General features: G+C 36.4%; 1 protein-coding gene across 2 annotated transcripts in view; it reads right to left on the bottom strand.

Moving 5' to 3' along the window:
* Nucleotides 1-22,860, bottom strand: part of TENM1 (teneurin transmembrane protein 1) — a 1,301,460-nt gene that overhangs the window by 357,472 nt on the left and 921,128 nt on the right. The window contains exons 13-14 of one of the 2 annotated variants that reach the window (XM_033111932.1): nucleotides 21,374-21,568; nucleotides 18,214-18,414 (exon numbers count right to left, since the gene is read on the bottom strand). In XM_033111932.1, coding sequence (XP_032967823.1) covers nucleotides 18,214-18,414; nucleotides 21,374-21,568 — 396 coding nt within the window. The remainder of the gene's footprint in view (nucleotides 1-18,213; nucleotides 18,415-21,373; nucleotides 21,569-22,860) is intronic. The other variant, XM_033111941.1, reaches the window with a different exon arrangement.

Raw genomic sequence — 22,860 nt, 5'->3', positions numbered from 1 at the left:
ACTATGTGCCAGAGGTATTACACCCATTTTGCAGAGATGGGCATTGAAGCTTCAAGAGGTTAGGTAATTTGCTTAAGATTACATAAACAGAACCAACCAACTCTACAGCCCTCTGACAGTCCCAATGAAGCTTCTTTGGCAAGGTCTGGGTAAGCCATTAAATCCAATCAATCCTCATTTTCTTCATTTATAAAATGAGGCTAACAGTGCTCTCACTGCAGGACTGTTGCAAGGATGAGAGACAATGTACATAAAGCACTATGAACATAATAAACCATTAATACATAATATCAATTATCTGGGTAATTATAGCTAATGATGAGTATGAGCTTTGGCAATAAATAGACCTAGCTTCAAAGGTTCTCCCTCCTACTGGCTATGTGATCCGAAGCACACTGCTGATCTGTAAGTTTTCATTTCCTCATGCATAAAATGATGATAGCATTTTATAACATATTTTTCCCAAACTGTGTTCCAAAGAACACAGCTATGTCCACAGGATATGAAGAAATGTTAAGCAAAACCTGGGTTTCCTATTCAAAGTTTTGTGGAAAGCTAGGGTAGACAACTTTCCTTATGTAGGGATTTTTTAGAATCTGGAATATGAGAATTTCCAAGTGGGAGCTAACACATGTAGTATTTCTCTTTTTATTTTATCATCACAGAATGTTTTTTGTTTGTCTGTAAAATCTTGCAGAAAACAGTTGTAAAGAAAATACTTTGGAAATACTGACTTGTGTTAAAGATTCAATGGATAGTATTTGTAAAGCATATGAGTAAAAGCTCAATAAATGTATCATCATCATCATCATAACTACTATTACCATATGGTCATTATGGTTATTAATAAGTCCTACCGTGGAACAGATTATCTGGGCCAGAAAAGGTATGTCTAATACCTTCTTAAGAACAGGGGTGTGCAAACTCTGCAGACAGAGTTTTTCTGTAAGCCAGATTAGGTGACCTAGTCCAATGATGGTAATGACATTGGATGTATTCATTTATATAAAATAGATTCTTTAGATTCACCAATGGCTTCTTTAATGACTAAGATTTTTCTGATACATCCCAGGCTGGAATTCCACAGGTAGAGACCTTGTTATTGCACTGCCCATTCAGATTGGTTTTAATGTGTTCATGAGCCCTTGTTTTTAATACAGGTATCTTCCCATATATGAGAGTTTTGCCTCTTTCCCTCTCCATTTAGCTAAGAAACAACAACAAATACAAAACTTGGTAGAAGTAAGGTGAACTGCTGTCGAATGTAAGAGTTATATAACTGGAATATGTTTCTTTTGGTCCTGATTCCAATTTCCTGGCAATCTGGAAATGATTTGCCATTGCTCTTGTATATCTCCTGTCAAGGTGCACACAGTTTGCTTAGATATATGGTCCTTTTAAAATCATCTTTAAACTTTTATCCATTCTCTGCTCCTATGGTAGAGTTAATCATATCTTTGGAGCTGAAATCCAGCATGGTGGTGGATTCGTTTGCTTTCTACCAGAAGTCTTCAGGGACTTTGTGGGTTGTTTTCCCATGAACCAATCTTTTAGAGAGATATATTTTTAGAGAGAGAAATGTTACCCAGAAGGAAAATTTCCTACACATAAAAAATGTATTTATGCACCAAACCTGCTGGTACTGAAGGGTAGGAGTGGTATAAATCTCCAAGAAACTCTGTCTGTATCTAGCTTGGAGGCCAATATTATAGATTTCATTTGCTATAGGATTAGCCTCTCTTTTCTCACTACCATGCTTAAGATGGATATTATGCAAAACGTAGAAATTAATCATTTCTTCACTATTTTAACTCTTGAAATACAGTTCCAGAGTTTATTTGTATTTATCTTTGGACTAACGATGGTAGAAGGCTGAGAAGATTGAGATGGACTGAAGCTTGCAAACTCTGTTGGTAATCCACTGATTCCCAAGGACCATTTCAACTCTTACCACATGTGTTTCAAGTGAGGCACATCTCCCATTATGAATAGACTGATTATGATTAAAATGGATATACTGTCTATCTCTACTGTCCTATTATCTGGTTTGACAAGAATGCAGAACGGAGAAAAACAAATAAAAATTCTGGCTAGGTTAATGCGGTGACCTTCATAAATAAAAAGAGGCTGTTTGGATTTTTATCAAAGTCAAGTTCTGTTTATGAAAACATTATTGCTAAGTAAAATCTCAGACTTAATAACCTTGGGGAAAGATCTGTAGTTGGTTATTCCAGCCCATAAAGAGGGAGGCCAGGCTCTGTGGCAGTTACACAAGGTATGAAATTGAAGAACAAGGTCATGGCAGCTCAATGCCAACTGACAAGGTGGTGATCCTGAGCCATCTCTGTCTATGTCCTAGCAATTCCCTCTTCTATAACACTCATGATTTTTTTTAAACACTCGAGCTAAATAAAGCATCTGAGGAAGATGTCATGGCCTAAGAACCATCCAAGAAACACTTTGAATGACAAGCTGTAATCCTTGCCAGTTTGTTTATTACCTCTATAGGTTTTCTGGTTGGACCCAGAGTGTTCTAACTCATTTTATGACATAAAAACACTTTACTCCATCCAAGTTATAAACCTATTACTTTATTAGACATTTTATCTAAAATATATGCTGGTTTCCTTCTTGAGAGATCGAAAGCCTGGCTTTTCAGACCTATGTTCTATATAAGAAGTAGGTTATCATTAAGAATTTAATTATTCTACTATTTGCCCACATTTGTAGTCCTCATAAAATTTTGCAGAACTGAGTATTAATGATTTGTTGCTTCTCTTGTCTTAGGAAATATAAGTATAAGCATTTTTTTTTATATTTCCTTGTTTTGGTTTTATTGTCATAAACTAGAAGTGGATTTAATAATGGCTATCCTTGCTGTCTCAAATAATGGCTATCCTTGCTGTATCCTTGCTGACCCAAAAAGGATCGTTGGGTCAATTATATTAAAACTCAAATCATTTCTGGTAGACATTCTCCACATGTAATAGACTTTGCCAATAATCCTATACTATAAGTTTACTTGTTCATTTTACCTTGGTATCAGAATATAATCAGTTTAATATGGAAGAAATATTTGGTTATATTTTCCAGGATAAACTTAATACTGCCATATGTTAGAGCAACACTGTCCAATACAAATATGAGATTCAAATGCAAGCCACATAAGTAATTTAAAATTTTCTAGTAGCCACGTTAAAAATTTTAAAAATACAGTGAAATTAATTTTAATAACATTTTATTTAGCCCAATATATCCAAAGTAGTATCATTTTAACATGTGATCGATATAAAAACTAATAAGGAGATACTTTAATTCATTTTCCATACCAAAGTTTGTAGAGGATTTTGTAGGTGAAGTATTTCACTGGTCTTGATACAAAGAAGTTTTATGTCCATTTAGCTATGGGTTTGTCTTCATGTTGAGAACATAGTAAATCACAAAACTGGTCATATTTCCCTGTTGTGTTGGTTGGAAGCTAGGAAACTACACTGAAATTTAATATTATTTAGTTGTGCACATGTCTTCCTTAAATGCAGATTACATTTCTCAGATTCCTTTGCTTCTAGATATATGAGGTCTGTCAATTAAGTTCGCAAACTTATCCTAGAAGAAGTGCTACATACCCCGTTGCTGAATATCACTACGGTCACCTTTGAAGTATTCCGCTTGGGAAGCTATGCACTGATGCCAGTGCCTAGTCCACACTTCAAAGCAATTTTAGAACTCTTTTTTTCTGGAATGTCCATCAGAGCTGTCATCATATTACCTTTGATGTCCTGAATGTCATCAAAATGTCTTCCTTTCAACATTTCCTTTATCTTTAGCTAAAGAAAGAAGTCATTGGGAGCCAGATCAGGTGGATAGGGAGGGTGTTCCAATACAGTCATTTGTCTAAGGGCTAAAAACTCACAGACAGTGCCCTGTGAGCTGGTGCATTGTCGTGATGCAAGAGCCGTGAATTGTTGGTGGAAAGTTCAGGTTGTCTAACTTTTCCATGTAGCCTTTTCAGCACTTCCAAAGAGTAAACTTGCTTAACTGTTTGTCCAGTTGGTACAAATTCATAAATTCAAAAAAAGTTAGCAACCTCATTGCAACAAGTTCACGAACTTAATTGTTAGACCTCATAGTCACATGATTTAGTTATTGGTTAATGAGTCCAGCAGGAGCTTCAATTAAGTCTCTTTAAAAGAGAGGGGACAGGCTCTTTCCCCCGATTGTATCATCTTGCCTGGAATAAAGAAGTGGGGGCTGGAGCACTGTATGCCATTGTATAGTATGAAAATAAGGGTCCCATCCTGTGGATAGTAGAAGTGAGTTATATGAAGCTTTCTTTCTAGAAGCAAAATACTAGCCTTGGACTGCTTACCTCTAGATTTATTTTGTGTGAAAGAAAGTCACATTTGTATCTTACTTAAACCTCTCTCTTTTTTTCCTTGAGGGAGGTATTTCCTGTCACGGACTGTAATCTTAGCTGACACAAAGAAAATTATAAATTTTCTTTGAATATGATTTTATAATAAATAGCAGGACTTAAAGTAAAAGGAGTAAAGAGATAGAACAAGTACTTTTTAGCTAACTTTTCAGTAAAACATCTCTTCTACAAACACAGGAAAAACATCAAATGGGTAGGGACAAAAGAAGGTAATTGCTTTGGAGTACAAGGAATTTTCATACTCCTTTAAATTAATTCAACGTTACAGTGTCTAAATATGAATTTCTTTGGGATAGCTACTAATTTATCTTCTACTTATAAAAGATTTGTCTTTGAAATGTGTCTTTACAATGAGAATTGAAATATAATGACAATAATAGCTACCATTTATTATTATAATTTAATATTTACTGTGGGAGAAGCACTGTGCTAAGTGTTTTACATATACTATCTTATTCAACCCCTGCAACTACCTTACACAGTAAGAATTATTTTCCCATTTTACAGGAGACGTTCAGTAAACCAAATAACTTTCTCAAGGTCACCCAGTAACTTAGAAGCAGAACTGAGATTTGAGTTCATTTCTGCCTGAATTTTCCTCTGCTGAATGTCTGACAATTTTCATAACATTCTGACAGTCAAATTAGAGATGCTCGGATCCTGTCCTGTATATGTTCATTGCCAATTTTCTAGAGATTTGGTGGAAAGCTAATATCTGTTCAACTTGAATAAGACTCTCTGAATGGTATATTGGACAAAAGATCGAAACCAGAAATCATAAGACTTGCCTTTCATATTAACTATGTGCCTAAATATCTGCATGACCTTACACAAGTTATTCAACCTTCTGGGCCTCAGTTTTCTCAGCTATAAAAAGAAAGGTCGAACAAGGTGATCTCTAAAATCTAATCTATTGCCACCATTCCATGATTATACCAACAAGTTTGTCAAAGAAGAAATGAACAACAGGAAGATTGTTGGAAAATAAAGTAGGCAATAGTGTTTAGTGTTTTAACTTTCATTGTTTGACATGCAGAATTCGATTTAAAAATTGAATGAACCTAACAGAGAAGTGCAGAAAGCTTTTTTGATTGTTGAAAGTGTTTATTCTTGATTCCACTGTTAACTTTGACTTCTATGGTTTCAGAAATATCTTTTGAGCAATACGTCTCTGGCATTCTTCGAATGCACATTAACTGAACTATTTTGCTGGCATGGAATGAACTCTTCTAGGTTTTTGGACTCTAATGTGTTGACCTATACTTTAGTCAAAATAATTCTTCCTTGAACTGGAACTTAACATTTTTTCTCCACTTAAGAGTGATAAAATTGTTAATTACTAAAAGTAAATTTACATGTGAATATAGCTGAAAAATACATTTTGCAGATGTGCAAACTGAGACTCATAGTGTTTGATTTGACCAAGATTACATGGAGACTCAGCACTCTACCAGGGCACCAGAGGCACTATGGGTGACCCAGAGTTTTGGTGAGGGTCCAAAGTGGGGAACAGACTGTTAGCTAAACCTTGGACCTGCATGGGATCAGGGGTCAATATTTGAAACCAATCTAGAAGAAACTGTGCCTTGCAAACACAGTAACTAGAAGAAAATGATTGGTCTTAAACTTGTCTCTGAAGATGTTCAATAACAAGACTCTTCTGAAACTTTATGGTCACTAACCAAGTTTCATGTGGTTTTGAGGCCTCAATTTATATTATTTGTATGGTTCAAAAACGTGTAACCTGAGATTTTCAATTTAAAGTTTTCCCTAATCTGTAGTGCAGGCAGTTCACTGATAGAAACCGATGTATATGCTCCCTAGAGGAATACTTTCTTCATACAGGACTTAGAGAGAATTTCAACATATTTAAACTCACAATAAAAAAAACAAACAAACAAAAAAAAAAAACAAAAAACAACAACAACAACAACACAGAAACAAGAAAGAAAGCCATCATATGCGGGAGTTGATGGAAAAAACAAGCCATAGACCTAGGCCCCCAAAGACTGAACATGCTATATTTATCAGATGCAGCATATAAAATAACTATGTTTAAAGAAAACAGAGTAACCAAAACAGGATTAAGGAGTAATCAATTACCAAAAACTGATGAGGAATATTTGGGAAAAAACTAAAATAAAATTTTAGAAATAAAAAGTAATCACTGAAATTAAAAAATGAATAGAAGGGTTAAACATCATAATAAACACAGACAAAGAGATATTTAGTAAGCCAGAAGACAGATTTGAGGAAATTGTATACAATATAACAGAGCAACAACTAAATAGAAAATAGAAAGAAAGAAGTAAAAGACATACAGGCCAGAGTGGGACAGTCTAATGAAACTTCCGAAAAGAGAATGTGGGAAAAACTCAAGATTCAATGAGATAATGACTAAACATTTTCTATGATTTATGAAAGGCATGGGTCCTTATATTCAAGAAGCTCAGCAAGTCACAAGCAGGATAAAAAAAATAATAATAATCCACACTTGACAGGGCATTGGGCTGTGAATTCTATTGCCAGCTTCAACTCTGAAGCATATACAATAAAGTATGTTGTCCTGTGTCTCACAGGAAATTAGTTCCTTCAACGATAAAATGAGGAAACTATTATCTACCTTACTTACACCTTATGGATGTTATGAGAGTAATGTAATTTTTTCTAGGTTATTGGGAATGTGGAAGCCTGGGTACAAATCAAGTTCTTTATAGCAGAGGCAAGTAACCATTCAGAATTTCTATGAGCTCCAACTTACCAGGTTTCCAGGTGAAAATGTATTGTCCTTACACTTTAATGAAAGACTAATCTCTGTCCCTCCTATCCCTTTTCTCTTCTCCAGTGAGATGTGTGTGTGTGTGTGTAGAGAGAGAGATAAATATCTCTCTCTCTCTCTCTCTCTCTCTCTCTCTCTCTCTCTCTCTCTCTCAGGTATTTTGTATCATCAAGGCTGATATGCTATCCAAATTTTAATCATGAGGCCACATCATGGCCATAATGTTGAAATGAAGAAGAAAACAAGTATGTGAGCATTTGGAGAAAAAAAATTAAAGCCATCAGATAAATGCAGGTTGCCTTTATTACAGGAATGAAAATATCATTCAATATATTTGTGGGAGATATATGGCGTGCTTGTCTATCTCCAATCATCTGATTTTGGCAGCAGGATTGGGATAACTTGTTTGGATCCATCCCCATGTCCTGGCTACCAATTTTGCAAATTTAAATTCTGGTTTCTCTCAACCTCTCTCAGCCGTCTCCACATACAGTCCTTTTTTTATTATTTAAATTTATTGGGGTGACAATTGTTAGTAAAATTACATAGATTTCAGGTGTGCAATTCTGTATCACATCATCTATAAATTACATTGTGTGTTCACCACCCAGAGTCAGTTCTCCTTCCATCACCGTATATTTGATCCCCCTTACCCTCATCTCCCACCCCCTAACCCCCTTACCCTCTGGTAACCACTAAATTACATTCCCCAGATTAATTTTCATACCCCGTGGCCATCCTGTGGTCACCGACTGCCCTTCAATCCCTTCACCCGCCCCCCCACCCCCACCCCCCCCTTCTAATTCTCCTCCTCTGTCAAGAGGACTGCCATGGTCACAATGTGGTGGTAGGCCAGGTGGCAACTTTCCCTACAGTATCTCATCTACATGGTCAAATCCACCCTTTAGAAACACCCTTTTCTAGGTCTCTTTTCGGTTCATGTAGCTAAACATGAATTGAGAAAAATGCCAAATAGCAAAAAACCTGGGACTCAGAAAAAGAGGTTGAGTAAATGAGAAGAATGCATTTAATAAAAAACTACAAAATTTGCCTGTTTTCTTTTGATGTTCCAATTGGTCTGTCCAAATGCATTCCTTATTATTAACTGTATTTAAACCATGTACATAATCATGCATCCTCACACTCATGTTTACTTACATTTTCTTGTTTCATAATTGCCACCTTTTAAAAATATACATCCCTGGTTTGAAAAACAAGTTTAGAGTTTTAATGTCCTGGAACAGATTTACAGAAAGGCAGCTGCAAATTTTCCTGTTAGTTCAAACTTGTCAAATTGTCAAAAGTTTCACTGGATTTTTGCATTGCTGCTGCTAATGATGGCATAACAGGTGTGGTTTCTATTGTCCCAGAACAAAATGTAAAATATACATTTTGAAAACATTTGATATTTTATGTGCCTTGGATGACCTCATTATGTCCCAGGGCCATTAAATGAACTCTCTTTTACGAAGATAAGGGATTTTTGCATCTGATAATATTTTGGGGTTTAATTTCTATTTTCACTTGAGACTCCCCCAACCCCCAAAAAAGGCCTAGTTGATGAAAAACCATCTGAGTAAGATTTGTTGCTAGGAAATCATGATAATTGTGTGATTTTATTTTTTTTTCCATTTCAGATCTATTTCCCAAAGACAAATTTGTGGATTCAGTCTTACACACTTAATTTGACTTAAAATTCTCCTAAGGATGTTTTTGGGTTCATTTCTAGTGCTACCAATGAATTTCAGTTTCTGATTCAATAATCTAGAGTTAATGTTTTGACTTCACTGTAGTGTTAATGGTGCAGCTGCTATGTTTTAAGCAGGGATTTGTTTTTATCTAATCAAAGTCACCTGAAGGGTTACCCTTTATTTTCTACTGAGTAGAAAAAGAATTATTTTAAAATAAATTTGATCAGGGCAGCCTGATGGCTCAGCTGGTTGGAGTGCAAGTTCTGAACAGCAGGGTTGCCAGTTTGATTCTCACATGGGCCAGTGAGCTGTGTCCTTCACAACTAGATTGAAGATAATGAGCTGATGCTGAGCTTCCAGAGGGGCAGCGGATGGCTCAGTTGGTTAAAGCGTGAGCTCTCAACAACAAGGTTGCTGGTTCAATTCCTGCATGGGATGGTGGGCTGTGCCCCCTGCAACTAAAGATTGAAAACGGTGACTGGACTTGGAGCTGAGCTGCACCCTCCCCAACTAGACTGAAAGACAACGACTTGGAGCTGATGGTCCCGGGAGAACAGTGTCCCCCAATATTCCCCAATAAAACATAAAAAATTTGATTAGAAGTTGTCATACTTCAAATAGCAAGTTAAAGATAATTAAGCCTACATAATAATTAGTCATAAGCCTTTTGTCCCTATATGCTAAAAAGCACTACAAAACTTCCCATCATGTTTCAATGACTAACTGTCTATATTTGAGCTTTTCATTAAGTCCAGGCAATTTATAGCATTATGATATGTGAACATTGTTTGCTAACTAATAGAAATATTTCTTCTGAGAACTCAGCTACTGTTCCTAAGAAATCCAGGTGTGTGTCCAGAATTGAATATGGAAAAGAACCTGCACTCATCAGTTCATAATCTGGCTACGTCAATTATCTGTTTTCCATTGAAGATGCTAAATTCTAGTTACTTTATATATGAGTGGATTTTTGTCTTCAATGAAGTGATTAATAGCTACATAGTTGTGCCTATAGCAGGTGCTTTACACTTTGAACAAAACTTTACCAAATGGCATGTATGACATTGCTGTTACTGTAATGTCTGTAGGAAAAATAGAGTGTACACACTAATCAATTCAAGTGGCCTAATCAATACTTTGAAATTGCAGGAGAAGTGATATATTGTATGTGATAGACCTGTAGAGTCCGATAATTTTTTTTTGATTATTGGCACTTTCAATAAAGGAAAAACCTAATAATGTTTTGAAAGCATATGGTATTTATATAATCAATGAAAGTTTCCCTAGCAACAATAATCATATGAGCTTCATACAATTTCCTTCTCTAATTATCTGTTTTATTAGTAGATCATTTCACCATCCATTAGGGAACACTTAAAAACATAATGAGGCATTTTATAATGAAGATGTATATACACATACAAACACATGTTTACGTGTGTGCATGTGTATCTCTATAAAGAGTGGTAAATTCTCAAACAACATGGTCTATATATCAAAGTGTGGATGTCCTTATAATGAAAACAAAACTATGTATAATGAATATTTTCTCACCATAAATAATATGGAGTTAAGAGAGTTTATGGACTGTTTATATGAACCATTCATAATCAGTGTCAACAGCTCAATATACAGGAGCAAAAATCATAGATCTCAGTGTCTCAGTGTTGGAAGGGGCCTCAAGGGCCATTTGGCTAATCTACCATTTCAAAATGAAGCAGCTGAGACTCAAAGAAGCTAAGTGAGTTACACAAGGTCACTATGTTGTGAAACACACACACACACACACACATACACAGAGTCATCTCTCTGATGGACAGATAAGATAGCCATTTGTCATAGGATGGCCTGAAAACAAATATCCTTATAACAAAGCCTTATGGGAGCTTCAGGAACTAATCTTGCTTGGATCGGCTACACAATGATAGTACCTCATGATTTCTGTTGTATAGCAAATAAGATGTTCAGAAATACCAATGGACCTAATGTTTCGTATCTCTCTGGTTGATTAATCTATTTCAAAGGTACGATATAATATGAGGGGATCACGGTAGAGAAAGGCAAGAATTCTCCTCTCTATACAAATGCTTACCTTCTATGAATTTCAGTGTCAGTCATCTGTGAATAACAATAGATCTCAGAAGAAGTTTCATCAAGAAGAGAGGAGTACAAAGCATAAACTTTGCTTTTATGCTCCTCCTCAAAGACTATGTGACTAAGTGAAACCAGATTTTATGAAAGAAATATAGTAGATGTGGTTTATAATGCTCATATTAGAGGTTCGGGCCAATATCCTTAGTATAGGTTAAATGAATTACTGAGATTTCAGGACATTTTAAGGGAATATAATTTGACCTGTGGTATATCCAAATCTAAACCACGTCGTAACAAGCTTCTATTGTATTCCTCTTGAGGATTTTTTATAGACTAATGAATTAACCTTTGTGAAGTACCATGAGAGACCATCAGGTTAAAGAAGGCTATATCAATTCAGTGCAACTGACAATACTCTATGTACCTACAAAACAGACTGAAAATAATCAGTAAGCCATTCACTGCAGTCCCCTTAGTATCAGAGCAGCACAGTCAACATGCTAACAGCTAAGCTTCATGTGCTTAGAGGAAGGAAATGATCAATGGCAAAGAGCATATCCACCTTTGAAATGATATGATCCATTATAAGAATCAGATGTTAAATTGTTTCCAGTAATGAGCATACTCAATTAAAAGACTGCACAGTGACATCATCTTGATGGTTAAATATGCTCTGTGGGAAAATATTTGTGGAGCTTAAAAATCAGAGAAGGACTATTCCTACCATGACACTGGAGATTATTTGGAAGGCATTTCCTTCCCCTTTTTCAAGTTGGTAGTTTTATTAGGAAGCCCGTATGTAGCCTGAGAGGCTGCTGAGTTTTGGGTCATACCTATCTATCTTTATGCTTCTTTGAACAAGAGATGCTTCGAGTGTTCCTTTTCTACTGGGTCCAGAATGGATGAATGGGTGGCTTTAGTCCAGGATCTCTGGACAAACATGTATCATTTATGCACTTGACATTTGATGTCCTTCATCTCCTTGGACTTTCCAGTTACAGTAAACTAATCTATCTACCTGAGTCCCAGCTCCTTGTCTAACTCTTCCTTCTTCTTTTGGTGGGGCTGAAGGTGGAGGGCTGAAAAAAAAGTTAGACGTGGAAAAAAATCAACAGACAGATTTTCTACTTGGAGGTTTGCAACTTGCAACTAGCCAGGTCTATGGCCTTGGACAAGTTATTTAACCTTCCTTGCCCTCAGTTTCCTTGTGTTTCAGAAACTTGTATATTTCTTGCTTGTTGTTTACCATCTGTCCCTCCCTACACACTGTAAACTCCACAAGTGCAGGAACCTTTGCTTTCCTCACTGATGTATTCCAAGAGCCGAGCACAAGGCACATAGTAGTTGCTCAATGAAAATTTGTTTAAAAGATGAGTATTTCATATCTCCGTTAGCGGTGTGTTACTATTCATCCAATCTAGCAGTGCAGAAATCATAGGATGAGTGAAAATTCCTGCCTCCCCTTACACTCACACAGTAACCAAATCCTATTTCCTCATGTCTGTCCTTTACTCTCTATCTGTACTTAAACTCCCTTATATCAAGTATTCATCATTTTTCACTCTATTCTCCAAACCATTTTCAGAGTGATCTTTCTAAAATGCAAACACAGTCATAATGCTAACCTCTTTAAACCCCTTCTATGGCTTTTCTATTGTCCTCAGGATGAAGTCCAAACTCCTAGATATAGCACATAGGGCCCTTCATGATCTGTGAAGTCTTTTGTGACTAGTTCTTAGACCTTTAGGTATTGTTAAATACACCCTGAACATTGCATCTCTCTCCCTTTTATAGCACTTAGTGAAAGATATTCTATATATTTATTCACACTTGTCTCCTCAACTATAGATCGGTTTCATCATAAAATATCCCATTTCCTGACATGCTGACAGAGACATAATAGGGGTTTAATAAATGTTTGGCAAATGAATAATTAAATGAGCAGGTTAGAATGGTGGAATGGCCCTCACACCCAAGGACACACTGCTTAACCTCTCTGTGCCTTAGTGTATTGGACTCCTTAGGGATGTTAAGGCAAGTGAACTAGAAGCCATCACATTTGTGAAACGCTGAACTAGATATCTCTACCCTTTCTTCAGACCTAATCTTCTGTGGGGCTATGATTTTCCCCCTCGTCATTTGGTTTGTATTGGTGAGTAAGCGTGGTTTGAAGTGAGGGTGGAGTAGGGTAGGATTTAGGGTACTTCATCTGAGAGAGAGGGAAGGAGGGCAAGTGTAGAAACATGTTCATAATTAGCCTTTTCCTCCCCTTCTGAGTGATTTTTTTCTGTGCTGATAGAACTGGTACATGTCTTTTTTTGTATTAAGAAGGAGGAGTGAGCTGGGCAAAGAGAAACTCTCAATACATTGAATTTAATGACAATTCATTGGAAATACAAATATTTGAATTTGTGCAACTGGTGAGTGGTACATTATCTGATATTTTACACAATTCTGAGGCATTAGGAAGGACAACATAAGGGATGTGAGTGGCTTGAGGAAGGTATTGTGTGGCACAGCATCACTATTCAATCACTGAGTGTTTATTAAGCCATATATAGAGGCAAGTTTTTGATTCAACGTTAAGAACCCTATCATGGTAAATATATTAAATGTTGGTGTTCTCTAGGGTTCTGACTTCATTCTCATTTTCCACTTTTCCTGGACAAGAAAGTTCTTTCCTATGATCCAAATTATGTCCCAACTATTTTTATCCAGCTTAGGATTCTCCCCTAAATTCCATTCTTGACTATCAATCCTTCACTGGAAATATTCACCAGGATCTTCTGTAGATACCTCCAATTCAGCACATCCACAACTGAACTCACCATGTCCTGTCCCCCTGCCCCAAATCTGCTTTTTCATCTGTGCTTTTCTCTCTCAGTTGGTGGTGCTTCCTTTTTTCCCAACCACCAAAAGTAGTTATTCCTGTTTCCTCACTTTCTCTATTCTTCTCCTTTCTGATCTGTCTCCACTTCACCATTCTCACAACTGCAGTTTCAGTTCAGGTCCTCCTCACCATCTTACTCCTGGTTTACTTCAGTAATAACATCGCACTTGCCTTTTATAACCCTATATCATCCATCTCTAATTGGTCATCTCAGTTGCCATCAAAGTGGTCTATCTAAAATGCAGGTTTGTTATAAACCACTCAGTGGCTTCTTACTGTGTCAACAGGAAATGCCAATTCCTTAGCATGGTGTGTAAATAAAACTCCCAGTGTCTGGCTCCTGCCCATCTCTCCAATTTTACCTTCTTCTGGACTCTTAGGCTGCACCTATACCCATTGACTTGTAAGACTCCAAATGTTTCATTAGGATTTACATCTCTATTTCTTTAAGTTACTCCTTCTGCCTGGAATGTTCTTTCCTTTCTTGTCCACCTGAAAAAACATGTATGGTAAGTCCTTACTTAATGTCGTTGATAGGTTCTGCTACTTTAAGTGAAATGATGTACACAGAAACCAATTTTACCATAGGTTAATTGATATAAACAAGACTTCATTTCCTACTGCATCTCATCAACATTATAACAAAATGACATTGAACAAAATGGCATATTCAAGAATCTGCTGTAATCATCTCTCTAGTGTTCATCCAAGTATTAAGACTTCTCTAAAGTCTAGCCTGACTGTATGGCCTCTTTTCACAGAAATAACCTACTGCTCCCTCTTTGTGCTCTGCAGTCTGTGGCTCTGGGCATAGTCCAACAACACTTTTTTACACATGATGAATTAGATGATGGGCTCCTAGAGGACAGTATAGTGCAGTGGTTAAATGCAAAGAATGTGAAGCCTGAATAACTTAGTCCAAATTCTAACTTTGATACTTGTTATATAGATAACTTTGGGCAAGTTATTTAACCTCCCTGTGCTTCAGTTTCCTCATTTGCAAAGTGGGTGTAATTATAATAGAGTTATTATGAAGATTAAGTGGATACAAGGTGTGATCAAACAATACAGTGAATGTTTAAATAAAAAGAATATTACAGTAAAAGACACATTATACATCAAAATACTCCCCCTTGCTTCAAATACACTTATCCTATCATTCTTGCCACTTTCTGAAGCAACTCTGGAAGTACTCTTTTATGAGTGCCTTTAGTTGTGCTGTTGTGGCTGCCTTGATGTCTTGAATCATTTTGACTTTGGGGAAGAGCCAGAAGTCGCAAGGTGCCAGATCCTGTGAATAAGGTGGATGAGGACACACCATAATGTTTTTATTTGACAGAAATTGCTGTACCAGAAGCGATGTGTAACACATAGCCTTTTCGTTGTGGTCACAAAATACAGTGAATGCTGCTGCTGAGTGCCATCCAACGGAAAGGCAGGGATCTTCAATACGGGAAGCAGCATGTAGAACCTCAGTAACGGTGTGTGTGACAAGTTCCAACTTGTTCAGTGCAGTCAGTCATGTGGTATGTGAGCTATGGTTGAGAGGTGTGTTTTAAAATGTGTCATAAATCATCCTCCACCATGACAACACTGCATGCCATACATCACTTCTGATATATAGCAATTTCTGTTAAATAAAACATTACAGTGTGTCCTCATCCACCTTATTCACAGGATCTGTCACCGTGTGACTTCTGGCTCTTTCCCAAAGCCAAAATGATTCAGGATATCGAGGCAGCCATGACAGCACAACTAAAGACACTCACAAAAGAGGACTTCCAGAACTGTTTCAGAAAGTGGCAAGAACGATGCGATAAGTGTGTTCGAAGTGATGAGAGGGATTAATGGCAATGTGGCTTTTAGTAATATTTTTTATGTAAACATTCACTGTACTTTTTGATCACACCTCATCGTATATGTACAACACTATGCTTAATACATAATTGTTGTGTAAACATGTGCTCTAATAGTAATATTAATGTTAATATTATCATTTTAAACTTGAAACTCTAGGCCATGACATCTGACTCATGAAAAGATGGAAGGTATTCAATAATATTTAGTAAGTTAATAATCAACATAGAGCTATACTATATGATCCCATGATGCCCAGTCACTTCCCTTTCGTAACCCTCTTCTAACTTGTTCAGTGTCTCTCTTCCACTAGACAATAAGCTCCTTTTGTGCAAGGAGCACATCCATCTTGTTTACCACTATATCTCCTATGCCAAGCACATAGTAGGCACACATATTTGCTAACTATATAAATGAAGTATGTTTAAAATCTGCATTTTAGTTATTATCACATTGTCTTTAGCATTTTAGTCATTTTCTGAAATTGTAAAATACAATCCTCTCTCCCACATTATTTCTATGTGATGTGGCAAAATTTTGTACAATTAAGTTATTAGGTTAGAATTCATTCTCTTAACAGAAGGATTCTTCTGTTTCTTTATAGCACAGGATTGTGGTCTTTTCAGTTCATGAGCTAATTCAGTGGTACAAAAACTCTGAAAGAGTACCTATACCTCCTGCTTATCACATGTGATTTTTACATCAATAAAATTCACAGGCAAAGGCTTGTTGCAAAAAATGAAAAAAGAATGATCCCTTATTTTTAGTGTAGGTGGAAAAACAAGTCATATATGAGGTTTGACAACTAAGTTCACAAACTTGTTGCAATGATGTTGCTAACCTTTTTCTGATACCAGAGGGATTATTCATTATGAATTTGTACCAACTGGACAAACAGTTAATTACATTTACTATTTGGAAGTGCTGAAAAGGCTGTATGAAAAAGTTACATGATCTAAATGTTTTGTTAACAGTTCATGGGTCTCATGACTAGGGTTTCCGGGCGGGAATTCCTGCCCATTCTCTTGAATTTTCCTCACTTTCCCGTTCCTGAATCCCAAGAAAAGTTGGTCAGGAAATCAGGAAAATCGGCTCCTTGAACCTAGGTGGTTGGTAGTACCCACTGTCACTTTGTGGAAACAATTCATCGTGTAGAACAGAAAACAGTTTATACCTCAGGATTCGGGAATGGGAAAGTGAAAAAAATTCCTTAGAATGGGCTGGATTTCCCACCTGGAAACTCTAATCATGACAATGCACCAGCTCACATGGCACTGTCTGTGAGGGAATTTTTAGCCAGTAAATAAATAGCTGTATTGGAACACCCTTCCTACTCACCTGATCTGGCCTCCAACGACTTCTTTCTTTACCAGAAGATAAAGGAAATATTGAAGGAAGACATTTTGATGACATTCAGGACATCAAGGGTAATACAATGACAGCTCTGATGGCCATTCCAGAAAAAAGAGTTCCAAAATTGCTTTGAAAGGTGGACTAGGTGCTGGCATTGGTGTGTAGCTTCCCAAGGGGAATACTTCAAAGGTGACCATATTGATATTCAGCAATGAGGTATGTAGCACTTTTTCTAGGATGAGTTTGTGAACTTAATTGTCTGACCTCATATACAAATACCTACATCACAATTCCTTTTTTTACTTACTCTCTAGCAATGAGCATCCTGTTGATGTAATCAGGAAAGGTTTTATAGAATGTCTAAAACTTTAGTTGGTCTTGGTGGATGGGTTGGATTTTCACAGGTGAAAAAATAACAGTATTCCCTGCTGAGGAAAGGGCACAGAGAAAAGTGTGGACATTTGATGTATTGGGGGTAAGAAGAGCACACAGATTACTATAGCAGAAGGAGGGATTAATGCAGAAAGCAGAAGTAGAAGACAGGATGGAGATAGAGATTTAAAATAGTTTGTGTTGCGTTTGTAATAACAGGGTATTTCAAGTTTATAGAGAATGGTGAACTGTGGATGATGTCAGAGTAGGGAATAGAAAAATGAAAACACAGTTATGGGAAGAGTAATTGGGCAACAATACGGTAATATATAAATAGAGTAGAGATATTTCCTGGTATAAGTTGTGTGTACAAGTGATGGGACACCCAGTAGAAATATTCAGCAGATAGTTGGAAATGAAGGATTATTTGAATTTGGGAAAGCATAGATTTGAAATAATCTGTATAGAACTGATAGTGAGAGACTTGGGAATGGATAAAATAACTATAAGAGAATATAGAATGAAGACAGAGGTCCTAGCATAGATCTATGACAATGAAAAGTGTGATTAAAAACCCAGCAGTCTGTTGTATTAAAAACCCATTAAATACTAGCCTAGGAAATACTTGGAAGCCCCTCACAACCCATGAAAGGCATACAGATCAGACTTTAAGGAGTACTTAAGGCAAAGACCAGTGAGAACATGGGAGTGGAGGAAGGAGATGAGAATAACTCCAATGTACCTGTTGAGCAGTCAGATCCTGTCCACTTGGGGTCACAGCTGCACATTCCAGTGTCTAGAAGAAAAGTCCCATGGCCTGAGCACTGTTCTTGACATATAGGAAGTGGAGTTTCACAGTTGATTCCTCCCCAACCAGTAGAACAGTGACATTCTCCTTTCACACAGATGCCATGGCTGGAACATATTGGGTCTAAGCAGTCCTCTGAAGGCCCAAAAAGGGGAGGAAAGGTTAAAAGTGAACAGGTGTGGCCAGTATACCTGAGGATAATGAAACTGAGATACATTGATTTCCTAATATTATGGCATTTCTGCTTTTAATTAGGCAATAATATGACTCAGGTCAAACCACAAGATTATTAACACTTAAAGATATGGTAAGGTATCATAACAGTTGTATACTAAATTTAGAAAATAAGAAAACCATACATATATGTTGTGTGAAATTGTTAGCAGTGTGTAGTACTCCCACACAAATGGGTGAGTGTACCAATGTGGCCTTTCAATAGGAATACCTCGGCATTGCAAAAGAGCCCAAGAAGTTTTGGTAAGTTTCCTTGTCTTTTCTGAAATTGGAATCATAGTTCCCAGAAATGCCTTTTCCTTGATGTGTCTTAGAGGAGTTAATATATTTTAAGTTTGGATTATTCAAGGTATTGAATGAAGTGACTGCTGTTGCATGAAATCATACAATATAATACATTTATTATAATATCTCATTTATTCCTTAGAAACACTGAAAGTGCAACAGTTTAAACCCGACTTAAAAATTATTTACTTTGTGGCTTCTCCTTCTATCAGGACACTGACAGTTTCTAATGTTTTAGACTATCACAGACTCAATTTTCTGATTCTGTGAATCTGGAAATTTTTGAACACATGTATAATTTTTGGACACACATATATTTTTGGACAAATGTATAAACTATGTTGGAAGCAGATTCCTATGGTTGCCTTGAGGATAATTGTTTTATGCTTTTAACTGAATGACCATTCCATGGAAAATAGGAAAGTTGATTTCCAAATTTCTAGTATTCCCATTCAAATAAGATGTGACTAAAATAATTTACCAGGATGCAGATGTATGCTTTGAATGACTTTCCCAGCAATGGAAAAAGACTGATACAATTTGTCATCATTTGCAAGACAAGCCTTGTTTTAGGGTGTGGTCTGCAATTAAATGGCAGAAGGTATACATAATTTTGTTCATTCATTATTTAGAAGGAGAGGAAAAGTCTAACGTATAAAATGTTGTTTTAGAGGGAGGCCATTGGTTATATTAAAGTATAATAACAATTTTAATAAATAACATTGAACTTAATATAATTTACTTTATTCAAAAGTCACCTTCAATGACTAGGGAAGTCATATTTGAATCAGAGGCATACAGTTATATGGCTGAAGCGGCAGGGCAGGTGACATACATGAATGAGATGGACAGGATGAAAGAGAACAAAGTATGTTGGGAGTGAACTGAGTGGAAGCGTCTAGTTTAAATGAAGCTGCTGCTATTTGGCTCTAATTTATTGCCACCAGGTAGGAATATGAGTCCAGAGTTACCAGATTTTCTAATTGTTCATGAGAGGCTTGAAATGGAGATTTTTAGATGACACTTTTCTATTTTTAAATTGTGGAAAATAAGTCACACTAAACGACAAAAATATCATCACTGCCACCACCACTATGTGAACCTAATAAAGCACAGTTTAGTCTGTGGGCTCCTGGTCTGGGATGTCTGCTTTTTTTAAATTAAATTTATTGGGGTGACAATGGTTAGTAAAGTTACATAGATTTCAGGTGTACAATTCTGTAATACATCAGCTATATATCACATTGTGTGTTCACCACCCAGAGTCAGTTCTACTTCTATCACCATATGTCTGCTTTAAAACATTTTTTCTATTGTATTTGAAAAATTTAGACCATTGAACGTGGTATTCTAAGCTATCTTGGTTATTCTACAGTTTTTTTTTAATGACCCATACAATGCGAATTTGAGCTAAGTCCTTTTTCAACTGCTTACATAATTTAAATTAGAAGCGTCTAAATTAATTAGGTTAAATGCTTTTCATGGCAAATTGTAGATGTTGTGACAGCACCATTTTTCTTTTGGTGAATGTGTATGTCCCTATAACATCTGAATTTACAACTTGAATATAATGATTACAGTTGGATCACCATAAAAACAATTTGCAAAAGTAAGTCAGGAACTCGGGTGCCTTGTCTAGGCCCAATGCCATTCACTGGAACAGATACAATCTTCACACCACAATTCTACTACTGCTAATGGGAGGTGAAAAGCTAAACTCTTGCTTGGAGTGGAATGACATTAAACCCTTTAGACTGCTTAATAGTCTTAATGAGCCATCTATAAAAAGCAATTGTAGTACATTTCGAACAGCCTTGTTCGTGAACAACAGTTGTGATGAGCCTATCTCCCATGGTAATGGTTTAATATTATTTCAAAAATCAGTCTTATTTGAGGAATGTGGCATGGAAAATGTCTAATTACTAGTACACCCTTTTCCAATGTGTCTCTTTAAATTATAAGACTATTGCTGTTTCAAGAAATGTTTTTGTGTGTCTGTGTGTGTGTGTAAAGGCTCCCTTGGGGTGCATTTTAATCTAAAGGCACTGACTTGAAACTCATTAGTGGTAAGTCTGCTTCCTTAGGCATGGAGGTCAAGTTTCAGTATGAGATATGTAAAGATAAATAATATGAAGCAATAATAACAGTAATTACAAATCACTCCCAAAGAAAACATTCACAAAATGGTTCCAAATGTGTATATATTATTATGCGCTTTAAAGTAAGATGTAGCCTAATGCACTCTGTAATAATGAAAGCATATGAATTAACACCTAAAATCATCAATATGGAAATTCTCAAGTTATAAGACAATGTTAAAATAAGGGAGGGGGGATCCCATTTTTCATTACTGCTCTTCAAGTGTCACAGATAAAGCCTCTTGTTAATATTAGAGATTGTCAGGAGAGAAATGAGCTCCCCTGACTCCAACTCCCTGCTCCACATACTAAGCAAACATGATGAACACTTATGGTTAACAAAGATCACTTCTGTCTCTACTGGAAGCACACAATAGAGCCTTGGATAATTCAGTGAGAGAAAAGCCTGAAACAGTAGATTAAAATGGAGATCTGACCTTCCTCGCATATTTCTCCTTTGTATCCTGGCACACAGATGCAGACTCCCATGATGCAGGTGCCATGACCAAAGCAAGTTGGGTCAATGCATTGCTCTTCTGGAACGTCACACTCTGGCCCCTTCCAGCCATTTCGGCAGACACAGTGTCCTTTCTCATATTCTCCATTCCCACCACACAGCACAGGGCACGAATCTGAAGATTGGCAAATTAACTTGTAATGTTCTCATAATGCTTTTAACATCTCCAAAGAGCAATTGTCTATTGATTCTTGTATAATATTTCAGGCAAAAAAAAATGTACTATTCCTGTCTTAGCCTTTATTAAATAGGCACATGTTCGTGATTACAAACAGAATTTTCCTTTTATGGAAGGGCGGTAAAGATAAATTATAAAACTATCCTGAATGGAGAACTTATTTCAAGTGTTTGATTTTGATTCCACCATATACTTAAATAATTATTGCTGTTATTATTATTATTATTATTATTATTATTATTATTACTATTATTATTATTACAAGCTAGGCATTTTCTCTCTCATGGCTTTTCATCCTCAAGCAGATATATGCTACTTTTAGGAAGAAAAACCTGAAAATTTGAAAAACTAATAAATAGGGAGTTATTCATATTATAGAATATTACCTTTAAAAGGTTGTGCATTTAAAGAGATTCATGCTGGACCGATGTCTACTCCCATTACATACTGTATAGACTTTTATTAGAACACGTACTTACTTTGTCATTGTTTGTCTCACTACTAAAACTCTGACTCCTTGATGGCAGAGCCCGCATCTTCTGTCTTATTCATTTCTTTATTACCAGCCATCACCTCCACTCCTATCCCTCCTGTCCCCAAGATCTATTATGGTACTTGGAACCTAGCAAGTGCTGTAGAATTCTCTGTTGAATACAATTTAACTTTAAGAAATTGAGTGGCTGAGAAACCTGAGATTAAAGTATTAGCAGACTGAGAACTTCAAGAACACATTGAAAATGGGCAGAAAGCATCTCTAAAGTCATAACTGTAAGCCTATGGGAAAACATGATATGATTTACCTAAAGCTTTTCAAGAATTAAACTGGGCAAGTCTAGGAAATAGTAAAGTTTGCTAAGTTTAATTTCTGACTTTCCAGCCTTTACTTTCTAGGCTACTTATCTGGTTGGTGATTGCACACTCCTAGCTTACATGGGTGTGCATAAGCAGTTACCTACTTTGCCCACATTTAAAGTCTACCTATACATTATGATTCAGTATATGAAGGATATAGAAGTGTCATGTAGTGTTTGGGTCCAGACGATCTAGGTACAAATCCCAGCTATTAGGTAACCTTGCTTAAGTTATTTCACCTCTGTGAGGTTGTTCCTTTGCCCATAAAATTGGAATAATAGCAGATTTATCTCATAGGACTATGGTAGGAATTAAAAGACACAACGCAAAGTGTTTAGAACAGCGCCTGGCAGAATAGGTGCTTAACTTTGGTAGTG

This window comes from Rhinolophus ferrumequinum, chromosome X, assembly GCF_004115265.2.
Source record: "Rhinolophus ferrumequinum isolate MPI-CBG mRhiFer1 chromosome X, mRhiFer1_v1.p, whole genome shotgun sequence".
Lineage (NCBI taxonomy): Eukaryota > Metazoa > Chordata > Mammalia > Chiroptera > Rhinolophidae > Rhinolophus > Rhinolophus ferrumequinum.
Note: the sequence above shows the minus strand (reverse complement) of the source record. Positions and strands in the feature narration are given on the sequence as shown.